Source organism: Athene cunicularia (assembly GCF_003259725.1).
Source record: "Athene cunicularia isolate RWA chromosome Z unlocalized genomic scaffold, athCun1 chrZ_part1, whole genome shotgun sequence".
NCBI classification, from domain to species: domain Eukaryota; kingdom Metazoa; phylum Chordata; class Aves; order Strigiformes; family Strigidae; genus Athene; species Athene cunicularia.
This window is the reverse complement of record NW_020799142.1, coordinates 4,702,096-4,722,809: the sequence shown is the minus strand read 5'-3', so window position 1 is coordinate 4,722,809 and position 20,714 is coordinate 4,702,096. Positions and strand designations below refer to the sequence as shown.

The window sequence follows — 20,714 nt, the reverse complement described above, 5'->3', positions numbered from 1 at the left end:
CGCTGGGCAGCCGGTGTCTGCGCCCGTCACTTGATGCTTCGCTGGGGCCGGGCTCGCCGTTTGCTCTCCCAGCAGATCCTCCCGCCCCGGAGCGCGGTGCCAGATGGCTGCGGGGCCACTGAAATTACTGAAGAGCTGCATTGATCCACGGGCTGCTCTTTGTGCGGCAAATAAATAAATAAAATAAATAAATAATGTTCCTGACTCGAACTATTAGCCTAATGAATTTAAGGCCGTTTCAGCCCTTAAATGTGAATGACATGGCAGGAAAGCTTGTTGTTTAACCAGTCCGACACTTAGTTTCTTTTTTCTTCCCCCTCCCCCGAAAAGCAAGTGAGCAAGCCGAGTTAAACGTATGGATTACTATTGTTAAGAAGGATGGTTGGTTGAGGGGAATTAGAGACTATTCCCCTCCTTTCCTCCCCTGCAATGCAGACATGACCTAAAGGTGAACTGAGTTTGCCTAGTGGCAGTGTACAGTTTGGTTGAAATGAACGTTGTCGGTGCTTTCATAAATATTAATTAAGATTTGTTTGCAGTGTTAACCAGAAGAGTCCTCCAAAACAGCTAAAACTGTGTGCAACCATTATTCTAGAGAGCTGGGTTTTGGTGACATACAGACATGCAGCTGTGTCGTATATCTTGCTGGTTTTCTGCACTTACACTTGTTTCTCCCTCTTTTTGTCATGAAGGTTGCCATTAAGGGTATCGAAAGAGAGCTCATCTGCCCAGCATGCAAGGAATTATTTACCCATCCACTGATCCTTCCTTGCCAGCACAATGTCTGTCACAAATGTGTGAAAGAAATACTCTTTGCATTTGAAGACTGTTTTGCTGATGGAGGCTCTGAATCCTCTAATCAGAGTAGCCCTCGAATTAAAATCTCTTCTAGCATGGACAGAATTGACAGGGTTAGTAGATCAGGTATGTATGAGAATTTTTGCATGTTTTCCTAATTTTATGTATTAGACTGGCGTGAGCTGAATGGTATCTGCATTGGTGAAAAGTCTGCCCAGTACTCCTTACATGGTTAAATGCATGACTTAGGGATGGTGTGAGTCTTGTTTATTCTGTGGCAAGAACAATGGGAATATTTTTAAGGACAATGCACTTTATTTCATATATAATAGATTTGTTTTTGTGGCAGTTCATGTTCAGTAGTGTCAAGATGTAGATTTCAGCAATTTCACTGCCTGTCAGTAGTACTGTTGAGGTGGTTCTCTCAGGTTTCAGCCAGCCTAATTCAGTAGTTCTGACTTCCTTCTGAGCCTCTGCAGACTTGCAGATAGTAATTTTGTCCTACCTATTTCACTGTGCTTACAATAAATCATTTTTCATAGATGATGATCATTGCACAGTTGCAGAATTGGAGGCCAGATAACTGTAAGACTGCACTAACAGCCTCTTTCAGTGTGATCTGCTCGAAGCTTTAAGGAGCACTTATGCCTTAAAGGACTCCTCATGCTCTTTGTGATACCACACCAGAAGGATTCTTACAGTTGTCTGTGTAATTCATAGATGAGCTCATCCGCTTTTACACAGATACACCAAAAGAACTTCGTGCATGCTGTATTGCTTGAAAGAAACTTCATCTTGGATTTTAGGCTTCCTTCTGACATAATTATCCGCTTCAAAAATCTCACTCTGTGGTGCCCTGGAAGAGTCACCACAAGACAAACTCTAAAGCTGCATTTCATATGTTACTAACGTTTATCCTCCCCAGTTTTCAAATTTCACATATTTTCTTTCACCTGCTTCTTTTAAACAACTTCTGAGTTGTTAGTACTGTTTCAAATCAGTTTGAGTGAATGCTGTATTTGCTGTAGTGGCTGGTTGAGGCTTACATGATTTGAGAGACTCTCCAAACCAAATGTCTAGTTACCCTCATTACAGTCCTGTTTTCTGGACATGAGGTAGGTGCACAGCCTTGCAGTCACTCTTTAGCTCTACATACACTTCAGCCTCTTTCTAAAGCCTCTCTAACAGCAGTGTCACATTAAGTTTGAATGAGGAGAGCCCACTGGTGACTGCCTTGTCCCAGATCCAAGCCTGTTCCCTTTTTTCCTCAGTAAACATAATGTTCTGACATGGCATTTTATCATGGACCATTGCGGTCCCTGGTTTCTGCTGCAGTTGTCTGCATCATGTTTTACAGGGTGGACATCAGAGCACCAGGTTGGGTGTCTGCGGAGTGGTGGATGCACCATGGGTGACCTGAGCTCCCTGTAAAAACTGTGGCTTGCAAAGTATGGACGTATCAGCTAGGCTGTGCATGGGAAGCAGCACCCCCACGCTTCCTTCAGTGGCGTAAGGGAGGAGGTGTAATCCCTTACCTCCCATCAAAAGCAGCTACCCTCCAGCTTGCTCTCCATTGGGCAGTAGAAACAGCGATCTAGCATGGCATGGCCCACGTGTGCTGCAGTGGCACAGTCCATCCTGTGCTTGGAGGTGGCAAAGCTCCCTTGGGAGCTTGACATTTAATTACTACTAGGCTTGCAGAGTTCATTTCACAGTGCTGCCATAGTTTCATTATGCCCTTGACAACAGGGCAAGAAAGACCTGTTGTTGGTACTCCTGCCCTCTCCCCCCTGCTACCCCTCACCCTGAGATATATATACATGTACACAAGTTGTTGCTGAGGTTGTAATCTTTAAATCCGCAGTAGTCCACCACCATACCAGCAAACAGATGGGAGGTTATGTGTGTTATCTTTTCATCTGACCTGCTGGTAGGAGATGAATGCTATTCTAAAGACTGCATACCTGTTTGATGAGTAGCAGAAGAGGTTTGAGACTTGGAAATAATGGGCTTCCTCCTCCTTCTGACAAAGAGCATTGGGCAGATGCACATCACAGGCAAATTATCATCTCAGACAGTTTAAATTTGCAAAATGAAAAGCATATGGAAATGGGAGCTTTGAAGAATACATTTGGACATTTGGGTTATACTGTCTTTGCTTCTAATGTTAGAAGCATTATAGTTCCATTGCTGTTTGAGGTGTGAAATTGGCTTTCAGACATTTGATGCCAGTAATGTTCAACCAACTTGCAACTTACATTTGTACAATTCTCCCCTTGCATCTCAAGTACCCATACTATGTATTACCTTCCTTAATTCGTTTTGAGATCATTAGGGGAATTTTTATTAAAACAGCTCCGTAAGAGAAAAAACATGAGAAAACATCTGAAGTGGGACTTAACACATATAACAAAAAGCGGTAGAATTTCTGGTAGACTATGCAGGGCATGTCACTATCAAGTCATTGTTATATTTGAAAATGTATGTGACACCTTCCTGCCATAGGCTTTTTATTTTTCTTCTTTTTTTTTTTTGCTTAAGGAATCCCTGCTGTCTGCATGAGGAGTGTCATCTATTTAAAATTATTTTGGCACTTAAATTCTTGAGATGCTAGAAGGAACTGGTTCACACTTTGTTATAGACACACAACTTGCATTTACAAATACAATTTATCTTAATGTACAAAGGCTGGAACTGGCAGAACCCTTTATTTTTCAGTTGAAGTGATGTGCACATGCTTCCTAAAATCTTATGTATTGGTTTAAAAAAGCCGCACTGTTTTTACCTTGTATATAAAATAATCTTTGATTTAAACAATTATGTGCATATAAAATGAAAACAAAGGATATCTCTTATTGCTAATCCATTTTATGTAAGTTAGTGTAATTACACTGTTGATACAATTAAAGCACAGCACATATTGTGGTTATGTTGACAGGAGCAACACTGATGGATGATGCAGAAACTGAATGAAATATCTCTCCCTGTGCTCCCCTCATCTCTTCTTTCTCTCTTTTTCTGTTCTTAAATACTACAGTTGTTTCATGTGCTAGAACATTAAACATTCTTGCCTTTCAGCTCTGCAGTATTTTAACAATCACAGGAGAGAAAATAGTTGATTGTTTTCATCTGAACCATTGTAAACCAATGATATGTATAATGTTTCAATTTCTAAACAGCTTTCTGTTAATTGTTTGCAGCCTCACAGAGGAGGTCTTTTGGGTGGAGAGGTAGAAATGCTTCATTTCTTGTGTATTGGCTAGAGATAGTCTAGCATTTAGATCTCAAGTTAAATATTGTTGGTTAGCATATAGCTTTTTGTCAGTGGTCAAGTCCACAGAATGACTTTTGCAGTGAGCAAAGGTACAGCAAAGGACTTCTATAATGAGAGCTTTTAATTCTGTTTAGCACTGACTTAAAGGTCAACTGGACTGGAATTCAGTTAAGAGTTGGATTATATATTTTTTCTTGTGTGTATGCATGACTGAACATACATTTATGTGTGCAAAAATGCACATTGTCTCTCCCTTTAAAACAAAATCCCAACAGTCACCCCCTCATCCCATGCTTTTTAATTTTCAGGAGTTTATGTGTTCAAGTTTCAGTAAAAACCAGGGTCTTACTGGTAGTAAAGAGTAATTGTTAGGTTGATCTTCATAACACTGAGAGGTCATGGTTGACCATCACTTCTAAATGGAAAGTAATACCAGTTCTTAACTGTATCTCAGCCCACTTAATTTGGTAAAGAAGCAGATTGAAATATACACCATGTTAATCTGAGTAGGTAGTTCTGGATCTAGCAATTTAGCACAGCACGTGAGTATGTTAGGTAAATGAAATACTTTAAATGGATATACTTGTAATGTTTGGTGTGCTTAGTGACACAGTCAGGTTGAAGGGTAGCCAGTGTGTCTCTAAGTACATCTGACTTCCAAAACTGAGCTAGTCTGAGCATTTCAGCCACTTTGTGAGCTTGTTAACATCAATACTTATTTTTTTCATGAGATGCTTTGTCAACAACAGAAAAAAAACCCCAAAACTCTGTGTTGCGATGATATTGTCAGGCACATGAGCAATCTATAAGAATACCGTGTTCTTCAAAGAAGACGTCATCTGAGCTAAACATAAATCTGAATTTTACACTCAGTGGAGGACAGAGCAGCTAATCAGAAGGGGAAGTTTAAAATTGCCTCAGTTGAAGACCGAAAGTGTCATAAAACAAAGATACTGTAGGACACCATGTCATGTCCAACTCAGACGAGGGAGCCAAGTGACTTAGATTCATAAATCTAAATTGTAAAACCATCAGAGCTCTTGGAAAGCTCTCCTTATCTGCACTTTCTGCAGAAAGCACCCTTGATTTGGGGAAGATGAAAGTGACTGAAAATGACATTTTGCAGCTATTGACCTCTCATATATTTTTTTCTTTCTGCCTAAAAATCCAGCCACAAGCATTAACTGAGTTTGGGGGAGTGGCAATATACATTTATATTTTTAAAAAAACCTGTATAAGAATCCAGTTGACTTTTAAAATCTTTTTTTTAAACTCTCACACATTTAACTTCCTTGTCTTCCATAACCACAGAATTCTGGTGATACTGTGTACTTGGAAAACACAATTTTATCTTTAAGATGTCTTATCCCTTTGCAAACCGTCAGCTGCAGGTTGGACTTTTCAACATTTTAAGTGTTGTTACCTATCCTTGGCAAGAAGACATTTAAACATTGTCTTTAAAAGACATGCTTAAGATTGCTCTTTGACTTGAGTCTTTGCAATCTGTATATTTGTGAGTCTGGAGTCTGAGCATGAGCATATGTTGTGCTAAATTTTAGTTACTGATTGAGCTATTCATTGTAAGTGGAGCAGTCTGTTTAAAAAACACAGTGGAAAACTTGGGATGATTCCTAATGTTTCAAAAACTACATACTTGTTTGTTGTAAACCAGATTGGCAAAGTGTAAAAGACAGTATGGGGAGGATCTAAGTTTCTCTGAGACTCACATCTAATATGACTACGAAATCCATGTTTTTGACTGCTTGTATTTTTTGTGGATTTTTTGTGTGTATATAAGCAGAATTCAGTTTTAGCAAACTGGACACAGGCAGATAGGAAAGGTAGTGCCTGAAGAAATTTATCACTTCATCAGTGCTTTCTTTTTAAAATAGGAGTGCAGAAATCCTGTAAGCAGAAAGTAGACTAATTCTTACTGCATGTTAATATTTTAAAACTCACTAGGCAAAAAGAGAATGTTTCCATACTTCTAACTATTGAAGTGGCAGAGCACACCAAGAAGTTTATCAAATAAACTACCAGGGATTAAACCCTAGGCTCTTAGAGTGCTGTCAGCGAGAAGGAATGAGACATCTGAAGGTGTACACAACTTCCTTGGTACTGGATTGCTTTCTGTAAGCAGTGTCACCAGTCTTCTCAGAGCATGGCTCCTGATGATGGTCTCATTTCAGTCCACCATGGGCAGAATGAAAGGCCCCCACTGGGATGCAGCCAAACTCACCTTTGAGTTAAACAAACACCAACTTCCACATTTGAGCTGCTTGGGCTAGACTTTAAAAGCATGCTACTGGATAAGAATTTCAGAATGTATTTTTAAACTTGACCACTGCACCATGTTTTTTTTTCTTGTTATCCTGCTTTGTCATTGCTTGCTCTCTGCTATAGTATACTATTCGTAGGCAATCCCTGTACATAAAGCACTGTATCACTATTTTTTTAGTTTTAGCAAATGTAAATACTCCTGATTCCTTTCTGTAGATGTTGGCTGCGTGGCACTGCATGTAAAATTATGTTTTTCTTCAGGCCTTTGTTGAAGTCTGTGTAGAAAATCTGTGTTCCTGTGTGCAGTGCTAGCTTGGAGCATACATTGGAAAGAAAGTTTGCATTTTACTGCTTTTGCTGTGCATTGCATGTGTGTGTTGCTGTGTATACCAAGTTACAGGTACTGCAGGACATGCAATTTGGGTAATTTAATTCATTTCAAGTAAACCAAAATCTCTGCTCCCCTTAGCCAGAGAGTTGTATACTGGTGTCTTGTGTCACACATACTGTTCTGTAAATGCAGTTCAGTTGTTCAGCTCGGAACCTCTAGGAAGGCATGAGACGGCTGAGTTTGGGACTGCCAGCTTGTGCACACTTATTCATGCTGATTGTGGCTTCTTAACTGATGGTCATGCACCATGGGGCACATTTCAAACATCTTTAAATGCACTAGTTCCTTATAGGAGTGTAGGCTTGTGGTTTTCTAAAAGTCACTGAAAAGGGCATGTTAGGAAGGGAGATTTTGGATTGTTGGGTGAAGCAGCCACAGGAGAGTGTCACAAGGCAAGTGTCTCTTGGATGCTATCAAAGGACACTTCCAAAAGAAATGGACCATCAATATTTCTGATGGGAAGATACTGACTAAATAGAGATGAGAACAAGCTTCCCTTTCTGAAGAAGAAACAATTTCAACACTCAAGAGTTCAGCTTTAAGCCATACCTCCATTTAAAAATTTGTTAGTTATTCCAACATGCAGTCCTTTCAAAGGGATCTTAAAACCATGCCTCAGCTACAGGGAATGTTTTTTTGTTTCTTTGTAAGGGGAAGCTGAGAGGTTATATGTTAAGCCTAAACACTGGCTTAGCCTGCTTCAGAAATACATGAAGAACTCTTGATAGTTGTGCCCTGTGGGTTCATGAGTGAGACATGGTGATGCACTCCCTGTCTGATAGCCTTAGACTGTTATGCTCTGAATAGCTTTTGGGTCAGTGTGAGCCAACCCCTTGAACAGGCTCCAAGGGCTTCTTAGGCTTGTGGCTTTACTTGAGCCTTTGATCACTATTTTGGAGAGGAGGGGAAATTTGTGCATAGCTAGCAGGTAGGATTGCAGCATTTCTGCTATCTCCTCTTGAAATGAAAAGAGGTGGACATACCCTGTTGTAACCTTGCAGATCTGTGATTCCCCAGTTCAGGGCAGAGTGTCAGCATCCCCTTTAGTGTATAGGCATAGTTAGCAGCCCTCCTTTATCAAGGCCATTCAGCAAAGTTCAAGTCAGCATATTTTGACTAAATGGTTTGACTGAGATTTCACATTGGTAATACCTAGTCGTCTTGTTTTTCTTTGTTTTATTATGATGCCTTTTGGGATGAACCACATAAGTTTGACTCACCCAAAGCAAACTTCAGGGAGCTTGAAGATGGGTGTATTTGTCTGGGAATAACTAGTTTTACTCTTGGAATAAGCATCTTTCACTTCAGTAAGTTACATAGCTGTTGCTCTTTATGTCGGCAGCCAGTTAACCTAAAACCAGCTAGTTTCTGGAAGGTTTTATATTTAGTACTTCCAAAGTCTGTAGCTTGAGTGCATCCAAAACTAGTTGAAAAAGATAGGATTGGAGTAGCTAAATTCACCTTAACATAGTATTAAGTTTTAGTGTATAGTTTGTAAGTCCCCTGGACTCAGATAGTACACTACCTTGTCATGGCAAATGTATTCTCTTTGTCTTGGCAGACTGCATATGAATTGGTATTGTACTGGTTTGGATGATGTGCTACGATAGTTTGGAATTGGTTTGTAAATTCCTGTGCTTCTCCCTTTAAAATCTAAACCTCTTCTTTTTATGCTTCTCCTAAATCAGGATTTGGTGTCTACACAGGCAGAAAACGCAATTCACTGACTCCTAGATCGAGTCTATTTCCTTGTCCGGGTTGCCAGCGGGATATTGATCTTGGAGAACGTGGTATCAATGGCTTATTTCGCAACTTTACTTTGGAAACCATTGTGGAAAGATACAGACAGGCAGCCAGGGCAGCCATTGCTGTTATGTGCGATTTTTGCAAACCTCCACCACAAGAATCCACAAAGAGCTGCATGGACTGCAGTGCAAGCTATTGCAACGAATGTTTCAAAATACACCATCCTTGGGGAACTGCAAAAGCCCGGCATGAATATGTAGGACCAACCACCAACTTCAGACCCAAGGTAACTATACTGTATCTCACAGAATTTGGGTTGCAGCATTTACATATGGCTTCAGACATATCTGCAATGGTAGTTGCTTTTTAGGACCGTTGTTGCTTTATTGATTGTTGCTGTTATTTATTGAGTGAACCATAAGCTTTTGTTCTAGTTGATGCTGAAGTGGTTGTTGCTGAAGAGGGCATTGAGAACACATTTGAAGGGAGCCCTAAAAATAAGGATTTCTTACTTTGTGGTATGGATTGTGTTATTTGTGATTTGGGCCTTTTTTTTCTTTATTTGAGACTTAATGATCTTGAACATATAGAATAGCAGAGCTTGTCTGAAAATCAGTTTAAGGAGGATGCCTGTGTGCAGTAAACCCAACACCTGTCTCTTATACACATCTATTTGATCTAAAATGCTGCACAAATCCTTAAAAACTTAGCTTCTATGGTATCTGAACCCTCACGCTGCAATGTTGCTACTTTAAAATACCAAAGGCATTTTGTGATCCTTCTGTACTTGTAAAGATACCATATGTTGTTATACAACATGCAGACTGAATTTGGGTTTGAAAGTCATTAGCTGAATTCTGTTGAAGCAGAGCAAAAGGGTGAGAAGTGTTTTAGATCATCCTGCCCTTGATGTATCAAGTGTGTGTGTGTATGATTTAGCTCTTTAAAATTATATGTGCAGACAGATGTGCTGTTTAAAAAAATAAAAGAAAAAAAAAAAGAGAAAAGCCTCGTATAGTTATATCAACGGTAGATACATCTACTTTGTAGAAAAACTACCCAACAACAGTAAACTGATCTTTACTGTGCTCTTGTAGAGACTTTTCAGGACTATTTTATATAAAGAAAAGTGCATTTTTCATTGCACTACGTTGTTAAGACCTGAACTGAATGCATGAAGTATTTCCTGGTCTCCTAAACCATGTTCTCACTCATACTTTACTTTACAAGGAGACTGGAGAACACTGTAATGTGTGTGGTGGGGATGGGAGAAGCACATACTGGGCTGATTGTTCTTGAATTTTGAGAGAACTAGGCAAGGTAGTCTGCGTCTGACCTCTTCTGTCTCTAGCTTGCAGGCTGTAATTCTTGTCTTTTGGATGACATGAATAAAAATACATGGTTTCTGTTAGGTGTGATTATGCACTGCTGTGGAAAAATTACTTCCACAGACTAACTGACTGCAGTTTTTGGAGGTGTCTGCCTGCACAGCTGATTTTCGTGAAAGTGTCCTTTTATTTTTCTTCCTCAAATCCAGCAGTCAATGACAGCAGGATATGTTGTTGCATATTTTGCTGTAATGGCAGTCTTAGTACCAAGGGACTAGGGGAGACTGGTGTCTTTGGGCTTTTCATCATAGCCTTAAGATAACATCTAGGACTTGAGAGTTGGTTTCAGAAATAATTTGCAATTTTAGCTTATTGTGTCCATATTTATGCTACTTACAATTTTTTTCTCTTTTTCTGTGTGTGTGTTAGAAGATTATACTTTGAAAGCTTAAGTGTTGGCACTGCTGTCTTGTTCTCCTTGACATAAAACTGAAAAGCTTTCTCAAGAGCTCTTCTTTGGTAACATGGAGTAGATGGACCCAAATATTGTCTTTCAGTGCTCTGGAATGAGGCAAAGCATTTTTATTTTTTTTTAAACCACACTTCCCTTTTTAGCTGGTTTTATCTGTTGCTTGAGCTTGGAGTTCAGCAGCATTATTTTCCCTCTTTGAGTAGATCAAATAAGTTTAGTTTTTGAACGATGATTTTTAGAGACCACCAGATTTTTTGCTATGCTTATTAAGCTGATACTGGAATTAATGCTCAGCACAAACAGCTTGTAATTGGAGTCAGTCAAAAAAAATTGAAACACTGGAGCCTTTTGTCCATAAAATGACTGTGATTGGTGGGGGTGGCTGTATTTCGTTTGTTGCTCCAAGTGGGGCTATGTGGCTGATCAGAGTCTAGTTTAAACTTAAATTACAGTATTATGTCAATTCTTCCTTTAAGAAACAATTCATAGCTGTTTCAAGAGGTGCTAGCATAGAAACAGTTAAATGTGACTGAGTGGGTATATTATATATTGCATTTACAGCTCTGAACAGGAGCATAGGGATCTTGAGGCATGCAAACAATTTAAGGGATTGGCAACACAGTTGATTTGCAGTATGGAGTCTATGTGAAATGTACACAGACATTGCTACAGGTTTACACACTGTAAATCTCGTGAAACTGTGTGTTCATCTGCTGACTTTCACTGTCATGGACAAATATAAAAGGTGGAAGATAAACTGAATATTAAAAAATCCACTGATGAAGTTAAATACTGCTGTGAGATGATTGAGTGTTTTGATGGTTTGTGGAGCATCTAAGTTTTTGGAAGTACACTTGCATTCTCTCTCTTTTTTTTTTTTTTTTTTTCAGGTTTTGATGTGTCCAGAACATGAAATGGAGAGGGTAAACATGTACTGTGAAATTTGCAGAAGGCCTGTTTGTCATCTTTGTAAACTGGGTGGATGTCATGCAAATCATAGAGTAACAACCATGAGCACTGCCTACAAAACCCTTAAGGTAAAAATATTGTTGGACCTGACCTTAAGAAGGGGAAGAATACTGAGCTTGTGGTGTAAGGACAAATTCCATCTGGCAGTAAGCCAGGACCTGTGTTTAGAGGACACTGAAGTAATCATGAGGCATTCTGTAGTGCAACATCTGTTAATTTATATATTAGTGTGACATAGTTTATGCCTAAACTATATTTTCTACAAGGCTTGAAACATAACCCCTTGAAAGTGCTTCCACCTTATTTTAGCCAGCTGTACAGCAGTACTGACCAATGCAGAAGGTTTAAACAGTTAATACTTTACAAATCTAGGTTTTTTTAAGATAACTGTTCTTGTGGCATGGATTAGCTGATATTTTAGAAGCACTCCTGAAAAATTTGTGTCTGAAGTCCCGACTTTGTATGTTTCTGAAATTGCATAACTGTTGATTCCCTATGCACAGTACAACAGGGAAGACTTGCAAATGCTGCTTTGTTACTAAAGAATGATTGCTGCTACCTCCTCTTCTTCCTTTTCTATCTCACTAGCTCACAGGGGAAAAAAAAAAGGAAAAAAAAAAAACCAGACCGGCCTGCCTTGTGCTCTTTGGCATTCTGGCCTGCTTGCAAGGCTTTTCCTGTACAGCTGTTAACTCTTGCGAGGAAGTGCAGAGACACTCATAAGTTCCTTCTTTGAACCACTCATTTTTCTACCAAATCTTAATACAAATGAATTAATAACTAACAAGACTTTTCTGTAAGTTTTAGTAATGTCCTGAAGCCTCATGTTCCTAGCCTGAGAGGGTAACTCCTGTGGCTGGGGAAGAATGAGCCAGCTGAGGCTGTTGCCTCTTGTCCATACAGTCCTGCTCACAGCAGTGGCCTGATGTCTGTTCAGTCATTGCAGGTTATCGAGTGATTCTCTGCAGGGGTGCTGCTCATAACAGGCTGTTGTTCTTGTAGCTATGTAGACTGAGTGCTAGCTGGATGACCTGCCTGCACTGGTTGTCAGTTTGGGTGGGATACCCTTATTTTGCCATCTTGCAATTTTATTTTAACAGGAGAAGCTTTCAAAAGATATTGAATACCTCATCAGTAAGGAGAACCAGGTGAAGACTCACATCACCCAGCTGGATCTGTTGCTGAAAGAAACAGAGGTAAGAGTGGCTTGCAGATTGTCTGGAGATGGCCCTTGCAGGAACACAGCAGGGACTTGAACTGCTTTCAGTGAAGTGTTTTAAATCCTTCAGGTTTTTTCAGTTAACCAGTAAAACAATTTCTGAACAGTTTGTATTAGTCCTGACTCACACATGGTAAGACTTAATCCTGACAGTGTGGGAAATTTGGGCAACATGCAGAGGGAAGTTTTGGATGCTGCTGTAAATTTAATTGAAATAAAGCTTATTTGATACCTTAACCAAAGAGAGGTGTGTTATACTTACAGCTGCTGTGTATTAATGGTTCTGCACAATTCATACTGTCTGTTGACCTCGAGGATGTTGCAGTAAAGTCAGAATTAAGGGCAAAAATCTCCCTGCAGAAGAGTCAGAGCTGTGATTTCACATACAAGCTGAAAAACCTGATGGCAGAAATTGTAGGAACTCCTGGTCCTGCCTGTATCTTGGTACAGATTGTATCCGTGCTTTGTAGTTCCTTTTATCCAGGGTACTAGTCAAGGTGGCACTACAGGTCTGAGGGTATGTGTGAGAACCTGAGCTGGACCCCCAGTCCAGGGTGATTGGGGAAGATGGAAGGACACCTAGCTCTTGGGCATGAAGACTCTAGAGTCGGACCTGCTTTTACAGTGCTTTTCTGTGAGCTGTTAAGACAAATGCCCTGCATAACTCAAAACATAATCAGAGGAATACTTTACTGCTCTTCATTCTCTGTGTTAAGTAAATGCTTACTAGCTTGGGTGCAGTGCTGATTGCATTTTCAGTGCTGAAGAGCATAACAAAGCTCAACTAGTCTTCTCTGTCAAACAGATGACTAGTTCGCTATGATATCTTGAACAACCTTAAGTATGTTTCTGTACACAGCCACAGTTCTGTGGAATCTCTCTGAAATGTCTTTTGTTCCCTCCTAGTGCAACAGTGAAAGAGCTAAAGAAGAAGCATCTCAGAGTTTTGAGAAATTATCTCATGTCCTGGAAGAGAAGAAATCTGCAGCTCTTAGGGCAATTGAAATTTCTAAGAATTTAAGGCTGGAAAAATTGCAAATGCAAGCAGAAGAATATCAGGGGCTCCTGGAAAATAATGGCCTTGTAGGATATGCTCAAGAAGTGCTTAAAGAAACTGATCCTTCTTGTTTTGTTCAAACAGCAAAACAACTTCACGTGAGGTATCTTAATTATCTTCGGTTTGAGGTGCAAGTACTGTTTGAGGATGTCTGGTCAGTCATATTCTTTTCACACCTGCTAGCAAAGTACTGAATGTGGTACCTTGTATTGTAGAGGTTTAGAATGGTCCTGGTACTGCTCAGCTGAAATTACCGTATTACAGTGTGCATTAAGAAACGGCATACAGGACGGGTTCTGTCTTGAGACAATGCTTAGCCTTGTTCAGTAGGACTGCAGCAGAAGGGAGCTCGCTCATTCAGCTCCCTGAAACATTCCTTTGCTCAGAGATTGTATCAGGTTATGCAAGTTAATCTAACAGGTCTCTTCTGGCTTTAAACTCTGATCTTAGTAGCAGTTCTCCATTATTGCTTCACACCTATTTTTTTCTTTGAGCATAAGGCCCCAAATTGTTAAAATTCTTGATTACTTGTTTGTTATCTTTACACTGATGTACAAAAGGCCCTTAAATTTTGCATTTGAATTCTGTCTAGAGGGACAGAAATTTCTGGGAGACATCAGTAAACACATGAGAATATTTAAAGCAAAAAGTAGCATTTTTCCTTAAAGAAATACACACATGTGAATTTTCTTTGCTCTGTTCTGCTGTCCCTCTGCTACTCTGCTTTCAGAATCCAAAAAGCTACTGAATCCCTGAAGAGCTTCAGGCCAGCAGCTGAAACTACTTTTGAAGACTTTGTGGTGGACACAGCCAAGCAAGAAGAGATCCTTGGTGACTTGTGCTTCCATTCCAATGGTAAATTGCAAGAGCATCAGGTCTTTCTTGAGTTACATCTTTGAGGACTTCTGTGAAAAGAGGTAGAATTTATGCAGGGCTGCAGTTGCTGAACATAGTCTTGTAACTTGCATTGTATTGTCCCTTCTGTCTCTGTGACCCACAAGGCATTAATTACCTGGCAGCAATGCTAGCTTCAGCTTTCCTAAAGAAGCTATGATGCCATTGCATTCAGTACCAGTATACACTGGCTTCCAAAATATTGTAGTTAAGTAATACTGGGTCTTTCCAGAAGCTTTTTGTTGCACAACAGAAAAGAATAGGTTTTTTAATGTTTTTTTTCAGCTGCCATCAAAAACAAATAATACAACTTTCTAAGTAAAAACAGAGAGGGACTTGAATTTAAGTGCATGAACAGAAACATCCTCATCTGCCCTCTTTAACTGAGTCAGATTTCCCCCCCAAACACACAGTGATATAGCCACTTAGCAAAGGGCTTGTATGCTTAATTCTGAAACAACTATCTAAATTTGAGGGTTTTTTTTCTCCTGAATCTCTGGCATTCCAGGTCTAGAAATACCAGAAATCAATGAGGAGCAGAGCAGAATGTACAACAAAGCTCTGATCAGTTGGGAACGCCCTGGGAAGACAGACTCAGCTGATACCTATGTTCTTGAATATCATAAGCTTAATAGAGAAGAGGAGAGTGCAACGTGGCAAGAGATCAAAGTTTGCAGCAAGAGCAAAGTAATATCTGATCTTGATGATGACAGCAGCTATGCCTTTAGAGCTCGAGGATATAAAGGGTCCATCTGTAGCCCTTGGAGCCGGGAAGTTATTTTGCATACACCTCCAGCTCCAGGTATTGGGTTTTCTTATATCTACAAGGTGCTGAATCTATGTCTGTCAGTGATAAGAGCTGTAGGTGGTTTCCAGTAGCTCCCAGACTTCTACTGTACTGTTACTGGTTGCATAAATGTTTAGAAGCATTGTTAACAAACAGGTTACGTAGGTAACATACTGAGACTGTTAGCTTGCCTGACATTCCTGGTAGCCTTTAAAAGTGAGAAATTCTAACGCCAGTGTGACTTAAAATGTAGTTTATAAGCACAGAAGGCCAAATACTTAACTAAGAGGAAATATTTTGGGATACTGTTTTTCAGTTTTCAGTTTTCTTTTTGATGACAAGTGTGGGTATAACAGTGAACATCTCCTGCTGAACCCAAGAAGAACCTCTGTGGAAAGTAGGGCTGGATTTCCTCTTCTGCTGGGATCTGAGCGCATGCAGGTTGGATGCTACACAACCCTGGATTACATCATTGGTGACACTGGGATTGCCAAAGGGAAGCACTTCTGGGCTTTTCATGTGGAAGACTATTCATACCTGGTGAAAGTGGGAGTTGTTTCTAGCAACAAGATACAGAAATTGTTCCATAATACCCATGATGTGACCAGCCCAAGGTAAATTTCAGACTCTTGCTTAATGCATGTTTTTATATAAGGAGATGGCTTTTTAAAAAATAAATTAAGAGCAAGTCTGGTCTCAGTACACATGGTGAGCCTAACTAATAGAAAGTGGCTTGAAGGATATGGTGAAGGAAGATTGTCCTGTTCATCCCCTGGTGTTAGTAGAAAGATATTCAAATTATCCAGCATCCTATTTTCTTTCTTTCTTGGAAAGAAAGTAGGTTCCTATAAATGTCAAAATAAGTCTGTTAAAGCAAGAAGGTAAAATAAAAGTGTCAGTTGCAAGATTGAAGCGGTGTTTAGTTGTCAGTAGGAAGAGTCTGCCTTAATTCCCTTAGCATACTAGGTTTGGCAGCCATTCAGCGGTACAGTGTTCACTGTGCATATTTGTATATCTTTGCTGTAGCTTGCGTTATGGTGGATTCCAAGTCACTGGTTTATCCCAGGCTATACCCTTGCATACGGTACTGGAGTGCTACTGAGCACAAGTCAAAGTACAGTGGACAAACCAGTAAAGAATTTACAGCTCTCAGTTACAGATGTAGTAAACCTGTGTCTAGGAACTGCAGGCTGAGAGGCTATCTTCTGAGGACTTAACTTTTTCAGGAATGTAACAAATGTGGTGGCTTCCTCTTGTATAACATCCTGAAAGTGTGAAAATGCCAATGGCTTGATATGCTTAAAGTCACATGGAGTCTTTTTGCAAAGTGAGAAATTAGATCCTGATTTCCTGATTTCCTTATCCACACAAATATCTGGAAAACTTTAGGTGACACACATCCAACCTCCCCCCAAACGCCCCAAAACTGCAAACCTAGCTAGGCATTGTCTGCGCAGAAGACTATGTGCTTCTTTCTGTCCTCATCTGGGGACAGAAGTGGGGGAAAAGCATGTAGATGAATAAATCTGGCTACAAACTTTACCCAGTAACCAGGTGAGAAACAAGGTTTCAGGGAAGCCTGCAGGCAGAGCGCTTAAAAAAACCCCCACTCCACAACAACCTAAACCACTACTTTTTGTGTTGTGGATTTTAAAGACAATGTAATATAACAGTGGCATGGAAAACTCACAGGAAAACAGTAATCTTAATTGTATTTACTGGTGTGGTTTAACATTATGTAAATAAAGTTAAACATATTTTGTCTCTAATGATTAGTCATATTCATTAAAAGACTTCTCAAGTTAACTAATATACTATACCTGTAGATTTATTAATAATTTCCTAGCATGAGTACATTTAGATACATCTGCTCCTTAGTAGAGCCTTCTGTGGTCTCATACTCATTAGTTTTTAGCTGTTATTAATCGTTTGAAGTGGCCCAGGTGGGCGTTCTCCACCTACTAAATGCATCTTCCCTCCTGGCTTAGGTATATTTTTATCGCATAAGGTTTTGCGGGTGATCATGTAATGTTGCTTGTCTTACAAAAATATTTTCTCCAGTTCACATCACCGATCCCACTTCAGAATATGACAAAAGCAAATGGCTGTTTTTCTGTTCTAGATATGAGCAAGACAGTGGTCATGACAGTGGGAGTGAAGATGCCTTCTCTGACTCATCACAGCCTTTCACACTGGTCACTTTAGGCATGAAGAAGTTCTTTATCCCCATGACACCCGCTGCCCCTAAGGATCCAGAGAGCAGAATCCTTCCCCTGCCATCACGTTTAGGCATATGCCTCGACTGTGACAAAGGCAAGGTGGGGTTTTATGATGCAGGCCGTATGAAATGCCTTTTTGAGTGTGAGGTGGACTGCTCTAGCATAATGTACCCAGCATTTGCCTTAATGGGTGGTGCAGCAGTTCATCTTGAGCAAGCTGTCACAGCAAAGTATGGGGAGTACCACGGTGACATGTAGTGCAGTAATCTCTTCCTATTGCTGTTCTGAGGTGGAAGATGAGAGCAGAATTCTGCCTTAGTTTTCAGTCCTCGTTAATTACTTTCTACCTATGTGTTGCTCACAAGCATCTAGGCCATGTTTTCTTTGAAACAAACGGTCCAGACACTTCCTGTACCAGTAGGAAACATTCTTCCAGGAACTCTCCTGTCTTTCTTGTGATCTGTGCAAAGCTGTTCTCCACAGACTTTCTTCCCAGAGGAAAGCAGGGAGAGAAGTTTGTCTAGCAACCAAAATTGTTCTTCAGGGGTAGAAATCTGCCTTTTATGTAACTTAAATCCTTACATAGTTTTGTATTTAATAAAGTCAAAGCTGACAGCATGTGATTATCATTCTCCTTTTAAGAAATCTGCCTGAATGCCTCTGAGGGGTCAGTGCTTTCCAATTAACCCCTGAGCATCAGGGGTTGGGCCTTTCAGCATGAAACAACATTTGCAAAAATACAGTAAAAAGCAGGGAGACATCAGAACTGCAGCTGAATATTTAGGTTGTATTTGGAAAGAGGAGGGTAAACTAGAATCTGATTGCATGTCATTTATCTTTAATGTGATTGTAAGCTAAAACTCTAATTCCGACACCCAGTGTATTCATAGTTGGTGGCATAATGGTAAGTTTCTTTACTCTTCCAGGCTTTTACTATAGGCTGTATAAATTGTATAAAGTGCAGTTCTACACTAAACATCAGACTTTACCAAAATCAGAAGTGTTTGCATGTGTAAGTAATGGTACCTGGTATGTAGGCTATTGACATGAGTAATAATATGGGAACTTTAAAAAAAAATCAGGTATTTCTTTTAATACTTATTTTTTAAGTTATTTTTTTGATCTAGTAGCAGATTTTTTTTTAGTAAGAACGTTAAAAATGCACTGATTAAGTTTTGAGACCCAATTTCTGCCTTAAAAGATGTGTCCTCTCAAATTTCTGTTCCTCTCATGTTAAAAACGGTATCACATACAGTGATTTTCATAAAATCATAGAGCCACAGAATGGTTTGGGTTGGAAACAACCTTTAAAGATCATCTAGTCCAGTGCCCCTGCCATGGGCAGGAACATCTTTCACTAGACCCAGTTGCTCAAAGCTTCATCCAGCCTGATCTTGAAGACTTCCAGGGATGGGACATCCACAGCTTCTCTGGGCAACCTTGTCTCACCACCCTTACAGTTAGAAATGTCTTCCTTGTCTCTTTCAGTTTAAAACTGTTGCTCCTTGTTCTGTCTCAACAGGCCCTGGTAAAAAGTCTCTCTCCATCTTTCTTTTAAACTCTTTATATACTGAAAGGCTCCAATGAAGTCTCCCCAGGGCCTTCTCTTCTCCAGGCTGAGCAACTGCAACACTTTTAGCCTTTCTTCACAGGAGAGATGTCCTAGCCCTCTGATAATTTTTGGGACCCTCCTATGGACCCACTCTGTGCTGGGGGACCCAGAGCTGGATTCAGTACTCCAGGTGGGGTCTTGGGAGAGCAGCGTTGAAGAATCATCTCCCTTGCCCTGCTGACCACCCAGCAGCCCAGGATATGGTTGGTTTTCTGGGCTGCAAGTGCACATTGCTGGTTTTCATACACCAGGATCCCTAAGTCCTTCTCTGTAGGGCTCTCCATCCTCCAGTCTGTATTGGTACTGGCATTGCCTGGACCGAGGTGCAGGACCTTGCACTTGGCCTTAGTGAACCCTATGAGGTTCACATGGGCCCACTCAAGCCTGCCAAGGTTGCTCTGGATGGCATCCTGTCCCTCAAGTGAATGCATTGCTCAGCTTGGTGTCATCTGCAGACTTGCTGAGGGAGCACATTGTCTGTATTGTTAATGAAGATATTAAATAATATTGGTGCCAATACAGACCTTGAGCGACATCACTCATTACTGGTTACCACTTGGATGTTGAGCTGTTGACTCTTCAGATGTGACCATCCAGCTAATTTCTTAACCATTGAACAGTCCATCCATCAAACCCATATGTCATATTTAGAGGTAAGAATGTTGTGAGGGATCGTATCAAAGGCCTTACAGAAGTCCAGGTATATGACATCTGTAGCTCTTCCCTTGTCTACTGATGCAGTCACTCCATCACAGAAGGCTGCTAGGTGAGTCAGATATGATTTGTCTGTGGTGAACCCATGTTGGCTATCTCTAATCACCTCCCTGCCTTCCAGATTTTTCAACATATCTTCCAGGAGGATCTATTGCATGATCTTTCTGGGCACCGAGGTGGACTGCATCTGTTTATAGAAATCTATGTAAAAAACCATGTGGGTACTTGCACTGTTAACTTGTGTTGTGGAAAAATAAGGATCTTAAGTGAAGGATGTTTCTAATATGTACTTGGTGCTTTCTTATTTGGGGATATGCTTTCTAATTTGGGGATAGTGTTGCATCTTGATGAATGTGTGTGAAGTATGCTTACTAAGTACATGTATACAGCTGTAGAGCTATGAAATAGGACCTGAAAATCACAATACACTTAAAGGAATGTAGGTCATAATGCAAAACCTTTGTGTGCTTTGCTGTCTGACTGTTGTACTGATGTGACCTGGAGTCCATCCCTCCCAGTGTCCTCTCTCCTAAGCCTCTGTCCAGTGGCCACTATCAGAAGAAATTGGCATAAATGTCATCTGTGCCAAGGTGAGCATGACATCTCTTTTGGAGCTAGAAAGGCCCAGCAAGGGCAACTTCTTTTTCAGGTCTCACCTGCAAATGTTTCTGCCTTAGTAAGGCTCTGCGGGAGTACGTTCCACAGCTTCATTGTGTGCTTGTGTGAGAAACAGCAGCAGCTGTGAAGCAGTGGGTATCTTTTGGAACTTTCTCCTGCAGGAGAAGTGGCAAGTTGTCCTGTGCTAGTTATCCTTTAGGTCATTTGTTTTTGTAACAGATGGTTATCATAACCTTTTTTCCCCCATTATGTCCTCCCATTCATGTTTCCTTTTGCTGGCTGGAAGCCGTTCTGTACTGGTGAGCATCCTGCTGCCCCTCTTTCTCTTCCCTCTTT

The 20,714-nt window shown here is 40.4% G+C and overlaps 1 protein-coding gene across 3 annotated transcripts in view; it reads left to right on the top strand.

The window, feature by feature from the left end:
* The window catches only part of TRIM36 (tripartite motif containing 36), a 27,316-nt gene extending 8,814 nt beyond the window's left edge, over positions 1 to 18,502 (top strand). The window contains exons 2-11 of one of the 3 annotated variants that reach the window (XM_026865353.1): positions 693 to 924; positions 3,999 to 4,028; positions 8,432 to 8,775; positions 11,180 to 11,326; positions 12,359 to 12,454; positions 13,384 to 13,637; positions 14,265 to 14,389; positions 14,937 to 15,230; positions 15,532 to 15,829; positions 17,338 to 18,502. In XM_026865353.1, coding sequence (XP_026721154.1) covers positions 693 to 924; positions 3,999 to 4,028; positions 8,432 to 8,775; positions 11,180 to 11,326; positions 12,359 to 12,454; positions 13,384 to 13,637; positions 14,265 to 14,389; positions 14,937 to 15,230; positions 15,532 to 15,829; positions 17,338 to 17,692 — 2,175 coding nt within the window. In that variant the 3' untranslated portion in view covers positions 17,693 to 18,502. The remainder of the gene's footprint in view (positions 1 to 692; positions 925 to 3,998; positions 4,029 to 8,431; positions 8,776 to 11,179; positions 11,327 to 12,358; positions 12,455 to 13,383; positions 13,638 to 14,264; positions 14,390 to 14,936; positions 15,231 to 15,531; positions 15,830 to 17,337) is intronic. The other 2 variants (XM_026865355.1, XM_026865354.1) reach the window with 2 other exon arrangements.
* The last annotated feature ends 2,212 nt before the right edge of the window (positions 18,503 to 20,714 follow it).